General features: G+C 46.9%; 2 protein-coding genes across 5 annotated transcripts in view; one reads left to right on the forward strand and one right to left on the reverse strand.

The window, feature by feature from the left end:
- The window catches only part of LOC115146379 (homeobox-containing protein 1-like), a 43,434-nt gene extending 28,815 nt beyond the window's left edge, over nucleotides 1-14,619 (forward strand). For 2 of the 4 annotated variants that reach the window (XM_065004301.1, XM_029688416.2), the window contains 5 exons: nucleotides 1,789-1,871; nucleotides 5,622-5,717; nucleotides 7,609-7,703; nucleotides 9,959-10,042; nucleotides 10,486-14,619. In XM_065004301.1, the coding sequence (XP_064860373.1) occupies nucleotides 1,789-1,871; nucleotides 5,622-5,717; nucleotides 7,609-7,703; nucleotides 9,959-10,042; nucleotides 10,486-10,854 (727 nt within the window). In that variant the 3' untranslated portion in view covers nucleotides 10,855-14,619. The remainder of the gene's footprint in view (nucleotides 1-1,788; nucleotides 1,872-5,621; nucleotides 5,718-7,608; nucleotides 7,704-9,958; nucleotides 10,043-10,485) is intronic. The other 2 variants (XM_029688418.2, XM_029688419.2) reach the window with 2 other exon arrangements.
- A 137-nt stretch (nucleotides 14,620-14,756) lies between these two features.
- LOC115146381 (kinesin-like protein KIF13B) overlaps nucleotides 14,757-21,031 on the reverse strand; it is a 75,412-nt gene continuing 69,137 nt past the window's right edge. The window contains 3 exon segments of the mRNA XM_065004300.1: nucleotides 14,757-19,256; nucleotides 19,491-20,187; nucleotides 20,622-20,684. Of these exon segments, the coding sequence (XP_064860372.1) occupies nucleotides 19,048-19,256; nucleotides 19,491-20,187; nucleotides 20,622-20,684 (969 nt within the window). The 3' untranslated portion in view covers nucleotides 14,757-19,047.

A 21,031-nucleotide genomic window follows, 5' to 3' on the forward strand; every position in this document is an offset into this window, starting at 1 on the left:
AGGAGGAGAGAGAGGGAGAGGTGAGGAGGAGAGAGAGGGAGAGGTGAGGAGGAGAGCGAGAGGGAGAGGTGAGGAGGTGAGAAAGAGGGAGAGGTGAGAAAGAGGGAGAGGTGAGGAGGAGAGAGAGGGGGAGAGGTGAGGAGGAGAGAGAGAGAGGGAGAGGTGAGGAGGAGAGAGAGGAGTGGTGAGGAGGAGAGAGGGAGTGGTGAGGAGGAGAGAGGGAGGAGAGAGGGGGAGGGGAGAGAGGTAGTGGTGAGGAGGAGAGAGGTAGTGGTGAGGAGGAGAGAGGTAGTGGTGAGGAGGAGAGAGGTAGTGGTGAGGAGGAGAGAGGTAGTGGTGAGGAGGAGAGAGGTAGTGGTGAGGAGGAGAGAGGTAGTGGCGAGGAGGAGAGAGGTAGTGGCGAGGAGGAGAGAGGTAGTGGCGAGGAGGAGGAGAGGGGGTGGCGAAGAGGAGAGAGGGAGTGGCGAGGAGGAGAGAGGGAGTGGCGAGGAGGAGAGAGGGAGAGGTGAGGAGGAGAGAGGGAGGGTGAGGAGGAGAGAGGGAGTGGTGAGGAGGAGAGAGGGGAGTGGTGAGGAGGAGAGAGGGAGTGGTGAGGAGGAGAGAGGGAGTGGTGAGGGGGAGGGGGTGAGGAGGAGGAGAGAGGGAGTAGGGGTGAGGAGGAGAGAGGGAGGGGTGGTGAGGAGGAGGAGAGAGAGGGAGTGGTGGTGAGGAGAGAGAGGGAGTGGTGGTGAGGAGAGAGGGAGTGGTGGTGAGGAGGAGAGAGGGAGTGGTGGTGAGGAGGAGAGAGAGGGAGAGGTGAGGATGAGAGAGAGGGAGAGGTGAGGAGGAAAGAGAGAGGGAGATGTGAGGAGGAGAGAAAGAGGGAGATGTGAGGAGGAGAGAAAGAGGGAGAGGTGAGGAGAGAAAGAGGGAGAGGTGAGGAGGAGAGAAAGAGGGAGAGGTGAGGAGGAGAGAGAGGGAGTGGTGGTGAGGAGGAGAGAGAGGGAGTGGTGGTGGTGAGGAGGAAAGAGAGGGGAGTGGTGGTGGTGAGGAGGAGAGAGAGGGAGTGGTGGTGAGGAGGAGAGAGAGGGAGAGGTGGTGAGGAGGAGAGAGAGGGAGAGGTGAGGAGGTGAGAAAGAGGGAGAGGTGAGAAAGAGGGAGAGGTGAGGAGGGAGAGAGGGGGAGGGAGGAGAGGAGGAGAGAGAGAGGTGAGGAGGTGAGAAAGAGGGGAGGAGGAGAGAAAGAGGAGGAGGTGAGAGGAGGAGAGAGGGAGAGGGAGTGAGGAGGAGAGAGGGAGTGGTGAGGAGGAGGGAAAGAGGGAGAGGTGAGGAGGAGGGAAAGAGGGAGAGGTGAGGAGGAGAGAGAAAGAGGGAGAGGTGAGGAGGAGAGAAAGAGGGAGGGGAGAGAAAGAGGAGGAGGTGAGAGGAGGAGAGAGGGAGAGGTGAGGAGGAGAGGGGGAGGGAGTGGTGAGGAGGAGGGAAAGAGGGAGAGGTGAGGAGGAGAGAAAGAGGGAGAGGTGAGGAGGAGAGAAAGAGGGAGGGGAGAGGAGGAGAGAGGGAGAGGTGAGGAGGAGAGAGGGAGTGGTGAGGAGGAGGGAAAGAGGGAGAGGTGAGGAGGAGAGAAAGAGGGAGGGGAGAGGAGGAGAGAGGGAGTGGTGAGGAGGAGGGGGGAAAGGTTGAAAGGGAGGCAGATGGGATGTGTTGTTGTGCTAGATAAGGGGTGTTCGTGGGGAAAGGAGCTTCCGTTACATTTGGAACAAAGTGAATATTGCCTCGTAAACAGTGTGGTTATTTGTGTTTTCTCTTCCAGTTACTTCAATGAGAACCAGTACCCTGATGAAGCTAAAAGAGAGGAGATCTCTAACGCCTGCAACGCTGTCATCCAGAAGCCAGGTGAGAACTAGCAGGAGGAAAGTCTAGAGAAAGGCCTTCAGAAAGTATTCAAACTCCTTTACTTTTTCCCCAAATATTTTTTTACAAAGTAGGATTAAAATGGATATAATTGTAATTTTGTGTTTAACTATCTACACAAAATGCATTTTTTTTATTAATGGAAAAATAACACTACCTTGATTAGATAAGTATTCAACCCTGTGAGTCCATGCATGTTAGAATCACCTTTGGCAGCGATTACAGCTGAGTCTTTCAGGGGCCTCATTTATCAATCAGGCACAAAACAGTCTTTCAGGGGCCTCATTTATCAATCAGGCACAAATCTGAGCTTAAACCTTGGGATCATTTCCACACAAAGTGTGAGATTTATCAACATGATTGTTTGCTTGAGAGTGTGGTAAATGTACACACAGCCATGCCCATGAGTACGCACCGCCATGCCCATGAGTACGCACCGCCATGCCCATGAGTACGCACCGCCATGCCCATGAGTACGCACCGCCATGCCCATGAGTACGCACAGCCATGCCCATGAGTACGCACAGCCATGCCCATGAGTACGCACCGCCATGCCCATGAGTACGCACCGCCATGCCCATGAGTACGCACCGCCATGCCCATGAGTACGCACCATCATGCCCATGAGTACGCACCGCCATGCCCATGAGTACGCACCGCCATGCCCATGAGTACGCACCGCCATGCCCATGAGTACGCACCGCCATGCCCATGAGTACGCACCGCCATGCCCATGAGTACGCACCGCCATGCCCATGAGTACGCACCGCCATGCCCATGAGTACGCACAGCCATGCCCATGAGTACGCACCGCCATGCCCATGAGTACGCACCGCCATGCCCATGAGTACGCACAGTGGAATAAGGAAACTGCTTGTCAAGTGCAGAATGGGGAAAATATATGTTGAAATTGTGAGAGTAATAATTAAATCATTTTCGATTTCATTGTGAATTCATATAACATATTTTGACAGGATATATGCTGTATCATTTGATCACATCAGTGCCTTCGTTACCATTATATCCATATAAAATAGGTCTACAGTAATGTGTGAAATGATTAAATACGGTGATCTTGCTGTGTTGGAAGATTTGACACAAGCTGCATTTGGCAGAGAGACGTTTTTAGAGACAAAAGCGAACATGTCAGCAGGCGGCTTGCAGACGAATCTCACAGCCCTCGAGTCAATCATCAGCAAAATGAACTTTACCATACAATTTCCTTACACCATCACACAACAGATTGAAGTCGAAGTGTTTCTTTGCCATCAATGGGTTCCCGAATACGAACAGAGCAATAGACGGCACCCACATCGCCATGAAAGCGCCATCCAAAAACGAGAAAAGGCACTCTTAATGTGCAGGAGAAAACGCTGCTGAATGTGGTGGTCAGATGGAACGCACGACTCGTTCATTCTGCAGAACAGAAGTGTTGGCCTACAGGAGGGAGCTGTTGAGGATGGATGGCTTATTCGTTAGTGTTGCCTACTCATCTGAAGTATACTGAACAAAAATATAAACAAGCTGAAATTACAGATCCCATTTTTCCATACGCACAAAAATGTGGGACGCAAATTTGTTTACATCCCTGTGAGTTAGCATTTCTCCTTTGCCGACATAATTCATCCACCTGACGTTTGTGGCATATCAAGAAGCTGATTAAAGAGCATGATCATTACATAGGTGCACCTTGTACTGGGGATAATAAAAGGTCACTCTAAAATGTGCAGTTTTGTCACACAACACAATGCCACAGATGTCTCAAGTTTTGAGGGAGTGTGCAATTGGCATGCTGACTGCAGATAATTGCAAGTTAATTTCTCTACCATAAGCATTGCCCACCCATGTCTGCCCACCCATGTCTGCCCACCCATGTCTGCCCACCCATGTCTGCCCAGTCATGTCTGCCCACCCATGTCTGCCCACCCATGTCTGCCCAGTCATGTCTGCCCACCCATGTCTGCCCACCCATGTCTGCCCACCCATGTCGCCCAGTCATGTCTGCCCAGTCATGTCTGCCCAGTCATGTCTGCCCACCCATGTCTGCCCAGTCATGTCTGCCCAGTCATGTCTGCCCACCCATGTCTGCCCACCCATGTCTGCCCACCCATGTCTGCCCAGTCATGTCTGCCCAGTCATGTCTGCCCACCCATGTCTGCCCACCCATGTCTGCCCACCCATGTCTGCCCACCCATGTCTGCCCAGTCATGTCTGCCCACCCATGTCTGCCCACCCATGTCTGCCCAGTCATGTCTGCCCACTCATGTCTGCCCACCCATGTCTGCCCAGTCATGTCTGCCCAGTCATGTCTGCCCACCCATGTCTGCCCACCCATGTCTGCCCAGTCATGTCTGCCCAGTCATGTCTGCCCAGTCATGTCTGCCCACCCATGTCTGCCCACATGTCCATGTCTGCCCACCCATGTCTGCCCACCCATGTCTGCCCAGTCATGTCTGCCCAGTCATGTCTGCCCACCCATGTCTGCCCACCCATGTCTGCCCACCCATGTCTGCTGTCCCCAGTCATGTCTGCCCACCCATGTCTGCCCACCCATGTCTGCCCAGTCATGTCTGCCCAGTCATGTCTGCCCAGTCATGTCTGCCCACCCATGTCTGCCCAGTCATGTCTGCCCAGTCATGTCTGCCCACCCATGTCTGCCCACCCATGTCTGCCCAGTCATGTCTGCCCAGTCATGTCTGCCCAGTCATGTCTGCCCACCCATGTCTGCCCACCCATGTCTGTCCAGTCATGTCTGCCCACCCATGTCTGCCCACCCATGTCTGCCCACCCATGTCTGCCCAGTCATGTCTGCCCACCCATGTCTGCCCACCCATGTCTGCCCACCCATGTCTGCCCACCCATGTCGCCCAGTCATGTCTGCCCACCCATGTCTGCCCAGTCATGTCTGCCCACCCATGTCTGCCCACCCATGTCTGCCCAGTCATGTCTGCCCAGTCATGTCTGCCCACCCATGTCTGCCCACCCATGTCTGCCCACCCATGTCTGCCCAGTCATGTCTGCCCAGTCATGTCTGCCCACCCATGTCTGCCCACCCATGTCTGCCCACCCATGTCTGCCCAGTCATGTCTGCCCACCCATGTCTGCCCACCCATGTCTGCCCACCCATGTCTGCCCAGTCATGTCTGCCCAGTCATGTCTGCCCACCCATGTCTGCCCAGTCATGTCTGCCCACCCATGTCTGCCCACCCATGTCTGTCCACCCATGTCTGCCCACCCATGTCTGCCCACCCATGTCTGCCCAGTCATGTCTGCCCACCCATGTCTGCCCACCCATGTCTGCCCACCCATGTCTGCCCACCCATGTCTGCCCACCCATGTCTGCCCAGTCATGTGAAATCAGTAGATTAGGGCCTAACACATTTATTTCTATTGACTTATTTTTTTATGAACTGTAACGCAGTAAAACCGTTGCAATTTGTGTTTATATTTTTGTTCAGTATATGTGACTTACGCACATTTTTACTCCTGAACTTATTTAGGCTTGACATTACAAAATAGTTGACTCTCAAAATACTTACTGACTCTAGACATTTCAGCTTTACATTTCTAAAAACATAAATCCACTTTGACATTGAGATGTTGTGTGTAGACACACAATTCAGGCTGTAAAACATAACGAAGTGGAAAAAGGGGTCTGAATACTTTCTGAAGGCCCTGTATATTGAGTACACTTGTAACACTGAGAATGTGTGCGTGTGTTTGTGAGTGCAGGGAAGAAGCTGTCTGATCTGGAGAAGGTCACGTCTCTGAAGGTCTACAACTGGTTCGCCAACCGCCGCAAAGAGATCAAGAGACGTGCCAACATAGGTAACGTTTCCGACCCCCTCGGGGGGTGTGTGTGTGTGTGTGTGTGTGTGTGTGTGTGTGTGTGTGTGTGTGTGTGTGTGAGAGAGAGAGTCTATATGTCAGTGTATGTGGTAGAGAGTCTGTATATCAGTGTGTGTGTGTGTGGTAGAGAGTCTGTATGTCAGTGTGTGTGTGTGTGGTAGAGAGTATGTGTGTGTGGTAGAGAGTCTGTATGTCAGTGTGTGTGTGTGTGGTAGAGTCTGTCTGTCAGTGTGTGTGTGTGTGGTAGAGAGTCTGTGTGTGAGAGTCTGTATGTCTGTGTGTGTGAGAGAGTCTGCATGTCTGTGTGTGAGAAAGAGAAAGAGTCTGTATGTCTCAAATCAAATGTTATTTGTCACATACACATGGTTAGCAGATGTTAATGCGAGTGTAGCGAAATGCTTGTGCTTCTAGTTCCGACAATGCAGTAATAACCAACAAGTAATCTAGCTAACAATTCCAAAACTACTACCTTATAGACACAAGTGTAAGGGGATAAAGAATATGTACATAAATATATATGAATGAGTGATGGTACAGAGCGGCATAGGCAAGATACAGTAGATGGTATTGAGTGCAGTATATACATATGAGATGAGTATGTAAACAAAGTGGCATAGTTAAAGTGGCTAGTGATACATGTATTACATAAGGATGCAGTAGATGATATAGAGTACAGTATATACGTATACATATGAGATGAATAATGTAGGGTATGTAAACATTATATTAGGTAGCATTGTTTAAAGTGGCTAGTGATATATTTTACATCATTTCCCATCAATTCCCATTATTAAAGTGGCTGGAGTTGAGTCAGTGTGTTGGCAGCAGCCACTCACATGTCTGTGTGTGGTAGAGAGTCTGTGTGTGTGGTAGAGAGTCTGTGTGTGTGGTAGAGAGTCTGTGTGTGTGGTAGAGAGTCTGTGTATGTGGTAGAGAGTCTGTGTGTCAGTGTGGTAGAGTCTGTGTCAGTGTGTATGTGTGGTAGAGAGTCTGTGTGTGTGTGGTAGAGAGTCTGTGTGTCAGTGTGTGTGGTAGAGAGTCTGTGTGTCAGTGTGTGTGTGTGTGTGGTAGAAAGTCTGTGTCAGTGTGTGTGGTAGAGATTATTTGTGTCAGTGTGTGTGGTAGAGATTCTGTGTGTCAGTGTGTGTGTGAGAGAGTCTGTGTGAGTCTATGTCTCTGTGTGTGTGTCTGTATGTGTGTGTGTGAGAGAGTCTGTGTGTCAGTGTGTGTGGTAGAGAGTCTGTGTGGCAGTGTGTGTGGTAGAGAGTCTGTGTCAGTGTGTGTAAGGAAGGTTGTAAGGCTTCAGTTAATAAAGAAGTAGACAAAGTCTCAGATTCTGCAATAGATCAATACTTTATTCAGAGAGCGCTCTGTCTTCAAAATAAGAACACAATCTTTTTATAGCACACACACATGAACTCGCATCAGTAGAAACGTCACCTCTCTTTAGGTGGGCTGTAGTTTTCCAAAGTTCACATACATTGTTTATCACCCTTCTGCAACATGTTTCATCATCTTCTGCAAGCTATTTCTAACAGTTTTCCTCCTCCCTAGGGTGGGGAGGCCTCTTTCCAGTTATTAGTTTCACCGTTCTCACAAGTCGACAGTTCAGTTGTTCTTGAATGTCTCAACTATACCCAGCTCGTATTGCGAAATAGTAACACAATGGCCTAGTCACACACATTATTGGATTATGACTCTTAACACATTTCATAATATTATATGGTTTCAGGGTGGAATACTTTAGTCATTATCTTAAATAAAACATAAAAAATATTTAATACTGTGTGTATGTGTGGTAGAGTCTGTGTGTCAGTGTGTGTGTGGTAGACATCAGATATGTTATGATCAGGTCTGTTTTTTTCCGAAGAAGCAGCAATCCTGGAGAGCCATGGGATTGAAGTCCAGAGCCCTGGAGGACACTCCAACAGCGACGAAATCGACGGGAATGACTTCTCTGACCAGGTAACCACCCGTAAGGAAGTGGAGTGGTCCAGAACCCATGCACTTTGTTGTATCTGACAGGTGGTCTATGATTTACATGATGGATCACCCCTGAGAAAGTGAAATGTTCTCTCCCAGTTTGTGTTGTATGTTGTAGCCAAGGGGTGTGGTTTAGCACCTTGCCTCTTTGTTTACCTACTGGGCTGTGAGGTTCCTTTGTTTGAGAAGAGAGCTGTGACCAGACCTTTCAGTCTCAGTCTCTTTGTTTACCTACAGAGAAGAAGAGAGCTGTGACTAGACCTAGACCTTTCAGTCTCAGCCTCTTTGTTTACCTACAGGGCTGTGACCTCTGTTTGAGAAGAGAGCTGTGACCTTTCAGTCTCAGCCTCTTTGTTTACCTACAGGGCTGTGAGGTTCCTCTGTTTGAGAAGAGAGCTGTGACCAGACCTTTCAGTCTCAGCCTCTTTGTTTACCTACAGGGCTGTGAGGTTCCTCTGTTTGAGAAGAGAGCTGTGACTAGACCTAGACCTTTCAGTCTCAGCCTCTTTGTTTACCTACAGGGCTGTGAGGTTCCTCTGTTTGAGAAGAGAGCTGTGACCAGACCTTTCAGTTTAGCCTCTTTGTTTACCTACAGGGCTGTGAGGTTCCTCTGTTTGAGAAGAGAGCTGTGACCAGACCTTTCAGTCTCAGTCTCTTTGTTTACCTACTGGGCTGTGAGGTTCCTCTGTTTGAGAAGAGAGCTGTGACCAGACCTTTCAGTCTCAGTCTCTTTGTTTACCTACTGGGCTGTGAGGTTCCTCTGTTTGAGAAGAGAGCTGTGACCAGACCTTTCAGCCTCAGTCTCTTTGTTTACCTACTGGGCTGTGAGGTTCCTCTGTTTGAGAAGAGAGCTGTGACCAGACCTTTCAGTCTCAGCCTCTTTGTTTACCTACAGGGCTGTGAGGTTCCTCTGTTTGAGAAGAGAGCTGTGACCAGACCTTTCAGCCTCAGTCTCTTTGTTTACCTACAGGGCTGTGAGGTTCCTCTGTTTGAGAAGAGAGCTGTGACCAGACCTTTCAGTCTCAGCCTCTTTGTTTACCTACAGGGCTGTGAGGTTCCTCTGTTTGAGAAGAGAGCTGTGACCAGACCTTTCAGCCTCAGTCTCTTTGTTTACCTACAGGGCTGTGAGGTTCCTCTGTTTGAGAAGAGCTGTGACCAGACCTTTCAGTCTCAGCCTCTTTGTTTACCTACAGGGCTGTGAGGTTCCTCTGTTTGAGAAGAGAGCTGTGACCAGACCTTTCAGTCTCAGCCTCTTTGTTTACCTACAGGGCTGTGAGGTTCCTCTGTTTGAGAAGAGAGCTGTGACCAGACCTTTCAGTCTCAGCCTCTTTGTTTACCTACAGGGCTGTGAGGTTCCTCTGTTTGAGAAGAGAGCTGTGACCAGACCTTTCAGTTTAGCCTCTTTGTTTACCTACAGGGCTGTGAGGTTCCTCTGTTTGAGAAGAGAGCTGTGACCAGACCTTTCAGTCTCAGCCTCTTTGTTTACCTACAGGGCTGTGAGGTTCCTCTGTTTGAGAAGAGAGCTGTGACCAGACCTTTCAGTCTCAGCCTCTTTGTTTACCTACAGGGCTGTGAGGTTCCTCTGTTTGAGAAGAGAGCTGTGACCAGACCTTTCAGTCTCAGCCTCTTTGTTTACCTACAGGGCTGTGAGGTTCCTCTGTTTGAGAAGAGAGCTGTGACCAGACCTTTCAGTCTCAGCCTCTTTGTTTACCTACAGGGCTGTGAGGTTCCTCTGTTTGAGAAGAGAGCTGTGACCAGACCTTTCAGCCTCAGTCTCTTTGTTTACCTACAGGGCTGTGAGGTTCCTCTGTTTGAGAAGAGAGCTGTGACCAGACCTTTCAGTGTCAGCCTCTTTGTTTACCTACAGGGCTGTGATGTTCCTCTGTTTGAGAAGAGAGCTGTGACCAGACCTTTCAGTCTCAGCCTCTTTGTTTACCTACAGGGCTGTGAGGTTCCTCTGTTTGAGAAGAGAGCTGTGACCAGACCTTTCAGCCTCAGTCTCTTTGTTTACCTACAGGGCTGTGAGCCTGTTTGAGAAGAGAGCTGTGACCAGACCTTTCAGTCTCAGCCTCTTTGTTTACCTACAGGGCTGTGAGGTTCCTCTGTTTGAGAAGAGAGCTGTGACCAGACCTTTCAGCCTCAGTCTCTTTGTTTACCTACAGGGCTGTGATGTTCCTCTGTTTGAGAAGAGAGCTGTGACCAGACCTTTCAGTCTCAGTCTCTTTGTTTACCTACAGGGCTGTGAGGGTCCTCTGTTTGAGAAGAGAGCTGTGACCAGACCTTTCAGTCTCAGTCGACGAGACCTGTCCTCTCCCACACAGGTACTGTATCCTGTTACAACTCCTATTGTATTATGGTTTACATATTCATACTGTACTCCATGTTTGGTACAGAACTTTTTCTCTATACCAAATCTGTTAGACGGGTAGCTAATCAGCAAGTGGAGGGGGGAAACAAATTCTTATCATTTGTTTGCATGCGTTTAACCATGCGAACCAGTTGTGTTCTGTAACCGAACAAGGGTGCGTCTCAAGCATATTCTCCATCTGAAAAAGCAGGACAGTGGAAATCAACCTGTTAGACTGCTTTAGCTATCCATGTCTTTCAGGTCAGTGTAGGTCAGGGGTCTCCAACTCAGATGTGGTCTGTGAACTGATTTGTGGTTTTGCGTAGTAAATGCGCCGCTCAGTTGTCTGTGTCAGAGGGTTGAAGACCACATGTGTGTAAACATGACCCATGACTCCTCCCCCTCTTGCGGTTTCAGGTTCCCACCCTGCTGCCAAGCTGGCTGGCGGCTTGGCCCGGCTCGGGCAGGGGGGGCTTGGCCGTCCAGAGGGCCAGCTCTCTGATTTGCCGATCCTTGCTCTCGGGAGCGAGTCTCGCTCAGGGGGCAGGGACGGAGGGTTCCAGACTGACGGGTGTGTCCTGGTCTGCCCCCTCCCCCCCCTCCCTCCAGGACAACTCCTCCACCAATCACAGCAATGCCCTGGAGCACCAGGATCCCATCACTCTCGCAGTGGAGATGGCGGCCGTCAATCATAGCATCCTCGCCCTGGCCACGCAGGCGGGGGGAGGATTGGCCCTGGGCGGGACAGGCAGTGACATCAAGACCGAGGTGGTGGAGCCCAACTAGGGGGGGGGGGGGGGGACTGTGGATGAGCGGGAGGGAGGGAAAGGTGTGTGTATACATGACAGTATGAACGAGGGAGGGAAAGGTGTGTGTATACATGACAGTATGAACGAGGGAGGGAAAGGTGTGTGTATACATGACAGTATGAACGAGGGAGGGAAAGGTGTGTGTGTACATGACAGTATGAACGAGGGAGGGAAAGGTGTGTATACATGACAGTATGAACGAGGGAGGGAAAGGTGTGTGTATACATGACAGTATGAACGAGGGAGGGAAAGGTGTGTGTATACATGACAGTATGAACGAGGGAGGGAAAGGTGTGTGTATACATGACAGTATGAACGAGGGAGGGAAAGGTGTGTGTACATGACAGTATGAACGAGGGAGGGAAAGGTGTGTGTGTGTGTATGTGTATGTGTACATCACAGTAAGAAAGAGGGAGTGAATACTACTGTTCAAAAGTTTGGGGTCACTTAGAAATGTCCTTGTTTTTGCCTTCATTTCTTAGAACAAGAATAGACTGAGTTTCAGAAGAAAGTGCTTTGTTTTTGGCCATTTTGAGTCTGTAATTGAACCCACAAATGCTGATGCTCCAGATACTCAACTAGTCTAAAGAAGGCCAGTTTTATTGCTTCTTTAATCAGGCCGTTTTCAGCTGTGCTAACATAATTGCAAAATGGTTTTCTAATGATCAATTAGCCTTTTAAAATGATCAACTTGGATTAGCTAACACAATCTGCCATTGGAACAAGAGTGATGGTTGCTGATAATGGGCCTCTGTACGCCTATGTAGATATTCCATTAAAAATCTGCCGTTTCCAGCTACAATGTCATTTACAACATTAACAATGTCTACACTGTATTTCTGATCAATTTCATGTTATTTTAATGGACAAAAAAAAAGCTTTTTTAAGTGACCCTAAACGTTTGAATTGTAGTGTATACGTACGGTACGTGACTGTTAGAGTGTACATGGCGATGAGGTTATAGAGTATGAAAACATTGTATGTCATGGTGCAGGTAGAGCATATTGGAATGTTATACTGTAAATCAGGAGTGTCAAACTCATTTTGCCCTACGGGTCCTACCTCCACCCCTATCCCCTCCCTAATACCTCTACCACCCTAGTAAACCCTTTTAGACTGTTCTAGAGGTGTTGGGAGGCCTGGTTCTACCTCCACCCCTATCCCCTAATAGCTATACCTCGTTACCCCCTAGTACCCCCTTTAGACTGTTCTGGAGGCATTGCGTTGGCAAGTCTGGTCCTGAAGGTGTGGGTGTATGTATGGTATATGCTCTTGTCTGTGTGGGTCTAAAGATTCAGAATAGTTTATTATAGAACCCTGAAAACCTCCCTCTAAGCATGGAGGACCCCTGCCTTGGCACCTTCTCCCCAAGGTGCTCTGCACACTTTAATTCTCTTGCTCTCTCATCACCCCCTATGCCCGTCATCACTCTATCCCTCTCACTCCCTATGCCTGTCATCCCTCTATCCCTACTGCCTGTCATCCCTCTATCCCTCACTCCCTATGCCCGTCATCCCTCTCACTCCCTATGCCCGTCATCCCTCTCACTCCCTATGCCCGTCATCCTCTCACTCCCTATGCCCGTCATCCTCTCACTCCCTATGCCCGTCATCCCTCTCACTCCCTATGCCCGTCATCCCTCTCACTCCCTATGCCCGTCATCCCTCTCACTCCCTATGCCTGTCATCCCTCTCACTCCCTATGCCCGTCATCCCTCTCACTCCCTATGTCCGTCATCCCTCTCACTCCCTATGCCCGTCATCATTCTATCCCTCACTCCCTATGCCTGTCATCCCTCTCACTCCCTATGCCCGTCATCCTCTCACTCCCTATGCCCGTCATCCCTCTCACTCCCTATGCCCGTCATCACTCTCACTCCCTATGCCCGTCATCATTCTATCCCTCTGTCTTTGTCTCCCACCTCCAACTTCGCAGTATAAGGGAGATGGGAAGTGGTGAGGGTTTAACAGGCCTCTGGAGACAGGAAGTGGTGAGGGTTTAACAGGCCCCTGGAGACAGGAAGTGGTGAGGGTTTAACAGGCCTCTGGAGACAGGAAGTGGTGAGGGTTTAACAGGCCCCTGGAGAAGCCTATATATTCCCTTGTTGTAGCACTACCTAAACTGGTTAGGTTTAAAGCTAGTGAGATCAGACATTCATTATATTATTGTTTACGAATGATGCAATAAAAACTGCCCCTAAATTCTTAATGATGAAGGGAATAGATAGAATCATGCTAGCTAGTGAGAGGGGCCTTGTGTATGTGCTTGTTATGGGGGTAACTATAAGCATATTGTAGCTGTACCCAAAGCATTTGTTTTTAGCTTTTAACCTTTATTTAAGGCAACCGACTGATGTTATAATCACGTTCCCCAGTTGAAAGGAAATTATTTACGCTTTTAAAAGATTGCCAATCAAGGGAGCATTATAAATGTCCCTATTATTGGTACTGGGAGTAATGCAAACACTTATTTTTCTATCTGCTTTATATGCCATGACGTGTTCTACACACAAGCTGTTATCTAAGATACCTACTTTTAGATTGTATTTTAAAAAGACACTTTATGGGAGAAACTACCATGGCGCTTCAGTTTCCTCCCCTCGTAGCTTATTGGTCATCCTGAGTGATTGACAGACCAGGCAGGCAATAGGAGGAAGGAAGACTGATCTGCTGGCTGACACATGTTCAAGGGTTAGGGGTAATTAGGTGTTTTAAACCCCCCCCCTTTACAGGGGTAGTTCACCTTGAAATTCAAGTTGACTGGTTTAGTTGTGTAGGTCCTATTATGAATAAATCTGTAGACCTCAACCCCAAACGATTTGGAAACTTTCTCATTGCCAGATTTACACAACGATTGGAGTGTTGGCTGACCAGCGCACATGCAAGATTCAAGGTGCAGAGATGAGACTAACATTGTTTGGGGTGAACTGTCCCTTTAAGTCGTCCAGTATGTCTTGAATGACAGCCAAGCTGACCCGAGGACGGTTTCTGCTAGCCATTAACCTAGTGCTTTGTTCTAATCAAATATGTATCTTACAAGATAAGAGATTTCATATTTTATTTTCAGTTTTACTTCCATGTGTAAAGTTCTGCCAAACAGGAATGTATATTAGATTCATGAAATGCTTTTTATTTTTTATATCATGTTTTGTGTTTTCCATTTGATATGTGCACAATCTGCCGTGTGTGTTTTGTGTTTTCCATTTGATATGTGCACAATCTGCCGTGTGTGTTTTGTGTTTTCCATTTGATATGTGCACAATCTGCCGTGTGTGTTTTGTGTTTTCCATTTGATATGTGCACAATCTGCCGTGTGTGTTTTGTGTTGCATTACTCAAAGGCAAAGCTTCTTCCTTCAGGTTTCTGAGGTCTTTACTCGTCTCTCAAGACCGTTAACCTGAGACGTAATGCATATTAAGTAGCATACACTTTGGTTTTGCGTCTTTGACATAAGTCAAATCTCTGCATATTAAACCAGGTTGCATTTGCTACTTAATGAACTTTAACCTTTGTGGGAGGTGCTTTGCCTTTGACGTTCCGAAGGAACGAATATCGCCAGTCCTTGTATTCACATTATGTATGAGTGTTAAATGAGTCCTGTTCTGCTACTTCAGAATTTAGTGCCTTTTTTGGACAGTAGACTGTTCTGTAATGAATATGTAGAAAACTATGCCTTTGTTACATTTTCTCATTTGTTTACTGTACCTACTAGAGAATAAAGAATGTGTGGTTTTGTTGAGCAACTGAAATCTAACTGAATGATTTCACAAAATGTGTATCAACTGGTTCAAATCTTGAACTGCACATTTAACTCGAATTGCAGTCAATGCATGGCTTCCGGAAGATTACGCAGCGTTCTCCATAAAATAACTGCAGACAATTTAAATCAATTCATTTTTTTATTCTTTCCTTTACAGGGAGATTATTGTCCAGGCGATAAAAAATACATGATTATTCTTTGGATTTCAGCATAGAATTACACAGAACAATTAAATTAAATCAAAACCCAAACTTGCGCTCAGATTGTTAAGTCTTAATATGCAAATATATACATAATCAAGCCTACACGCATTCGCTCACAGAAATACTCAAATACACTTCATGACAACACAATCAGACAAATAATTGATTATAATAATAACTCAAGACTCCAGGACGAGGCACAAACCAGAGTAGGTCTCAAGTGAGTCGTTGTGTCCAAATTGGAACCCTATTCTCTGTGCACTATATGGGGAGTAGGGTGCCATTTAATGACAAAAACCGGTGTACAAATGGTCTGAAGATCGGGCCCAATTCCATTTCTATCCCTTCCTCCAGCTCAAACCCCTTTAGTATTGGACAGAAATGGAACGTGGCTCCTTGAGTTGGGCGTAAAGATTCTCTGCTCTAGTTGACGTCTGTGTTGGGGATAAAGATTCTCTGCTCTAGTTGATATCTGTGTTAGTTTCCTCTACTAACGTGAACTCCCATGGTCCCATGTGGCAGTGGGTCTGATGTAGTGTGAATAAAGTCTTATAATATACAGGTCTCTCTATGGAGGGAGTTTAAGGGCTTGCAGTTATTGAGTCTCGCATTGCCAGACTGGGTTTAATAACTAAAAGCCTCAGGGGGACAGACTGGTAGACTGAAGGCCACATAAAGGCAGGTGTCATATTGCTCTGAGCTCTGGACCAGGGTTGCCAAAGATATACAGGAAATGCATGTAAACAAATGTATACTCTTGAAATATTATTTCCTCCATAACGGTTTGTTGCATCTGTGTCCTTGGGCCTTTAAAAATATATGCTCATAGTAGCACTTGACAACAACACAAATATATATTTTAAAACATGCCTTCTGTGGAATGATGAAAGGGTAACTGTATAGACAGTCTAAGGGTCAGGGGTGTATTCATTAGTTGCAGACCGTAGCAAAAGTGGTTTTCCATTTACTCCACACGAGTTTATTGGACCAATTCAGGTAGGTCCCGTTTCATTTGCTTCTGGTTCCTAGCGAATACACCCCTGATGTGGTTCTGAGCGCAAACAGTCACAACCATATATGGTCAAATATAAAGTCCATGATGACGCCTATTGAAATGAAAACCAGAGGATGCATGTATGACTTCCTCCCGTTACACAGCATTCAGGTACATGTGTACCTGCTTTTCAGTACAAAAATGTATGCGACTGTAAGTCGCACTGGATAAGAGTGTCTGCTAAATGACAAAATAATATTGACAGAAATGAGGAAACATTGCCTTTAAAAGGAGCATAGCCAACAGTGTGAACAGATTGAATCCCAGCCTCACTGCACCTATTTTGAGTCAGAAGCGAAGACTCCATCGGTAATGTGAAATAACCCAGAAAAGTGACTTCATAATGAAAGTTGTTTGAATCAGAGCTACTTCCTGATGTGAGAGACAGAAACAGAGTGAGGCACGGAAATAAATAGATAAGCCAAAAGTGATCTCAAAACACTCTTCTCTGTGCAGAGAGGTGAGAAGACGAAGGCCAAATCCATCCGATACACCACCTGCTCTCTCTTCATTACAACACTGCGCGTTCAGACACATACTCAGTTCCTCTCCTATTACCACAAGTATGATCACTCAATAAACACCACGACAAACTTTAAAAACGCTAGCTACAGAAAGAGCAATGTAAAGTGTCCAACTTGGGGACAGTACATGACAATAAATAAGCACTTGCTACGTTCCATTCCTCTATCAATTGGCCAGTCATCAGCCCATAGACAACTCCTCCTTACTTTCTCCCATCTCAAGGCTAAAAAGCAAGACTAGAATGTCCATGATCGAATCCATTTACAGTTATATAACAGTGGCTATAGCAGCACCATTTCTCATAAAATCACTTGTGCAAGCAACAATTTTTTTCAGTACAATTTAGAAGGCTTTAACTATTTCACACGATAAAGGCATATGTACAACCATTTATATACAGTATATCACAAAATGATATACTTGGGCCCAATTTGGACATTTTCACTTAGGGGTGTACTCACTTTTGTTGCCAGCGGTTTAGACATTAATGGCTGTGTGTTGAGTTATTTTGAAGGGACAGCAAATTTACACTGTTATACAAGCTGTACACTCACTACTTTACATTGTAGCAAAGTATCATTTCTTCAGTGTTGTCACATGAAAAGTAATATTTACAAAACATGTGAGGGGTGTACTCACTTGTGATATACTGTATATAATATATAACATTGCAAATTTAGGCTTCTCTTAAATCAGATGATAAAGAGTCAAAAGAAATGTCATAGCGTTGGGGTGAAGGGGTTTAGCTCCTTCATGTGACTGCTGGATGGACTAATGTTAAAACCCATTCTGCATCTCCTTACAGTTTGTACCTCCACTCACGAGGTGAGAAAACACCGTTTACATTTCTATTCAATGGAATTTCAAAAAGAGGCAAACTGCAGTTGTTACATCTATTTTTGGATGTTTAAATGAATGATATACACCCACTGATTAATTTGAGAGCTGGTTCCATTTCTCCAGTCCCATTCCTATTTACCAAAACTGTGGCGGGGACCCCACTTTGTTGTTGTTTGAACTGCAGATTGCCCCTTTAAATATTAACTTCAAATGTCTAATAAAAATGAGATTCACTACATTTTGTAAGAACTTCAGGGATCAATTAACATTTGAAATAATATTCCATAGTTTCAAAGGAAATAACTTGTAAAACACTGCTCCCACAACCTTCTTTCATCTCCCAAAGCCATTGACTCAGTATGTAAATGATAGACCCTATTACAGATCTGTATCTTCACACAAATGGTGAATGTATGCAGAGATCTTTATTCCCCCAAACACAAATCAATGACCAGCATAAAACATACCAGATCCTACCTTCCATCCAGCATCCACACGTTACATAAAGCTCCACAATGTTAACACAAAGTTACATGCAGACCATACATCCCACTGCTACTTCCTCAAACAGTTCTAGAACCAAAGACTACAATTCTGCTAACACACATCACCACAGTCAGTCACCAAACTAACCTCCAACGTGCAAAATCTCCCAGTGAGCACTTGATGTTAAAAGGACATTGAGAAAAGCAATTTCAACCAATTTTGCTCCCTGGGCTTCTCATAGTGGAACCATCCTTCAACTTACAATTTAAAACCAACGGCTATTACTTTCGTACAAACCACGTCGTCATAACGACGGTGCTTCATCTTTCAGATCAGCCAGAAACATGCACACACACAGATGTGCACATACACACACGCACAGGGATAATTGTTCTCCCAGCCTATACTGTAAATTGCCATGGTTAAATTCAGCTTCAAGGGCCAAAACACAGGCGCACACACACACACACACACACACACACACACACACACACCTTCTCACAGGTACATCCATGTCCACTCGGCAGTCCCTGAGATCACCTTACACAAGGCATTCTCGTCAAAGCTCAACAGAGGGAGAAACTAAGAAATATAACAAAGAAAAATAAACCCATGAAGGCACATTCTGGAAGAATCGATCATTTCAGATGAATGACTTTACACAGGGGATAGATACAGTAACTGTTCAAATGTCAGTCCACAAAAAGGACTGATAATATAATTTAATTAAAAGGGACAGTTCCATTCAAAAATAGGGGGGGGGGAAATAAATGGACAGTTCCATTGAAAAAAGAGGGGCGTTGCAGGTCAGGGTCCGGTGGAATAGTAGTCTCATTCTTTCAGAAGGATTCTCCAAGTGTGACCAGAGTTTGATGACATCAGAGAGCGTGATGTCATTACTTCAGAACCTGAAACCGTTCCTGTGGGCCACTTCATACAGACAGCAACACTCTGTAGACTACTTCAGGTGCTGTGGAGCCACTCAGGGCCTGTGCCCAATCCATGCCACCAGTGCTGTGTCCAGATGGGGAGACAGCAGGGGCTTGTTGGGTAAAGGTCTTCCCTATCGAAATGAACCCAGACAGATCTAACACAGAGCACTAAGGTACTGCTCCATAGCTATGGGTGGGTATAGGACAGGGACCGTTTTCCATTAGATGCAGTTGTATTGCATAGTTAGGGGGAGATTGAGAGAGAGGGTGCTAAGCGAGACGGAGGCTTAGAAACAGGACGTGTGGGTTTTCTACTTCTCTAGGATGTGTAGAATAATGGTCTCTCCCAGACAAGCCTGTTTCTCTCCAGTTCAGCTGCTCCAGGACTTGCGGTTCTCCCCTCTCCTGATAGTGGACTCTCCCCGCAGAACGGGCTGGTAGAACTCGCCGCTGCGCCGGTTCTCCGGGTTCCGTTTGGTGGAATGCTCCCGTTGGAGAACCCGGTCGGGACGCACCAGGACACCGTAACCAGGGTTACAGCGGAAGTAGTGGCGCCCGCCTACGGAACCGTCGTTCTTACCTGTACAGAGAGAGAGAATAAGAGAAATGGGTGAGGGGTAAACAAGGAAGAGAGTTGGTTTAGTACTTTCAAATTCCTAAACTAAGCATTGCCTGCTCTGATGATTCTCATGTACATGTGGACAAGGCCCTCTAGATTTGTTATTTTCAGGTTATTTGCTTAGAGTTACATTTCTTCTAGTGTCATTATGTTGAGTCATGCGATTCTGTGTGAACAGTAAACACACAAACACACCTGAGGGCGAGTCAAGCTCCACCCCGACCCACACGCCCTCGGCGAACTCAGTGTTGCCCACGTAGCGCACTGTCCCGTCCTTATTGGCTCCCACCGTCACGCACACCCCCTCTCTCAGCCAATCAGGTAGCACGTAGTCGCAGCCGCCATCCTCGTCGTCCAGGACGATTTCCAGTCTCTCTAGACTCCCTTGTCTTCCTCCTCCTCTCGCCTCTACTTCCTCCCCCAGGATGCGCTGTTGGAATGACTTCAGGTCCGACGTCGACACCCTCTGTACGGAGAAGGGCTTGTTGCCTGTGGTGACGCTGTAGCCGGGACCTGTGGTGGCCATTTTGTTGTCGTACTGAGGAGAGGCAGCAGTAACACCGTTCCGTTCAGCTCGCTGCTGCTGCTGGGTTCTGGGTAACGTAGTTTCAGGAGCATCAATCTCCTTTAGTCCCACCCCTGCATCTAAGAGGGTAAGGGAGGAGGAGGGGCGGAGGGGGGTGGCAGGGTGGTCACCAGCGGCGCTGGCTGAAGCCTCGGTCAGGGTTGCCGTGGAAACACTAGTGGAGAAGTAGCCGCTGGAGGCCTCGCTGATGGGGCTGAGGGGATAGTCATGCTGGGAGGACGGAACAGGAAGAGGGGCTTCGGTGGACTCTGACCACCTGTCATTGGTCAAGGCCGGGATAAAGGCGGTCCTCCCTACCTTAGCAACCTACGGGGAGGAATCACGGCAATGGCAATCACACCACAACAGGAATTTAAGAACTCCCAACAAACTTAAGACTGACTGGAGCAAACCAAGACATCATGATGGCAACACAATTATCAAAATCATAATGATCATCACCATCACCATCTTTCATCATTATCGTCATGAGATCCTCAGATCCCCTAGCTTACTACCAACCATCATATTACAGTCAATACACTGTCTCAGCCTGGACAGTTGTTGAAAACTAACTGATTTCAACTAATCAACTACAACTAGACTGATCTCTAACAAACTACAACTCCCAGTGACCACAAGAAGTTGAAAAGACGTCCTTTTAAACATATTTTTAACATCTTGTGCTCATAGGGAATGTTGGTTGAACAAGGGAGAGCAGGCAGGAGGAGAGTTGAAAAGAGATGACAGATGGTTCTTACAGATTCTGTCCGGACCCTGCCGTCTTCAGGCCCCGTCGTCTGCATGATGATACGAGGCATGTGCTGCCAGGAAGAGAGAGAAACACAGTTATTGTTCAAATGATTGAAGGTTCAATTATTCATTGAAATACATCAGTATTGTCTCACATTGTCCATAATTTTACGAGTTAATGTAAAAATTCAAAAGCTCAGTTGATTATATTCAGCTCTTGACAAAAATGGTTTTAATCCCTAAAAATAATGGTGGAATTATCTGTCTTGAAAGAATGACAAACAGATGGTGGTATTACTAAAGATATATTGTCTTTATGGAAATTAAATAGCAAGCTTGGTATATCCTACATCCAGTGTTCAGCGACTTTTGACTTCATTATATATGGACATAACCAACTCAGTGGCATGTGGTTTGA

This window comes from Oncorhynchus nerka, linkage group LG18 (genome assembly GCF_034236695.1).
Source record: "Oncorhynchus nerka isolate Pitt River linkage group LG18, Oner_Uvic_2.0, whole genome shotgun sequence".
Classification (NCBI taxonomy): Eukaryota; Metazoa; Chordata; class Actinopteri; order Salmoniformes; family Salmonidae; genus Oncorhynchus; species Oncorhynchus nerka.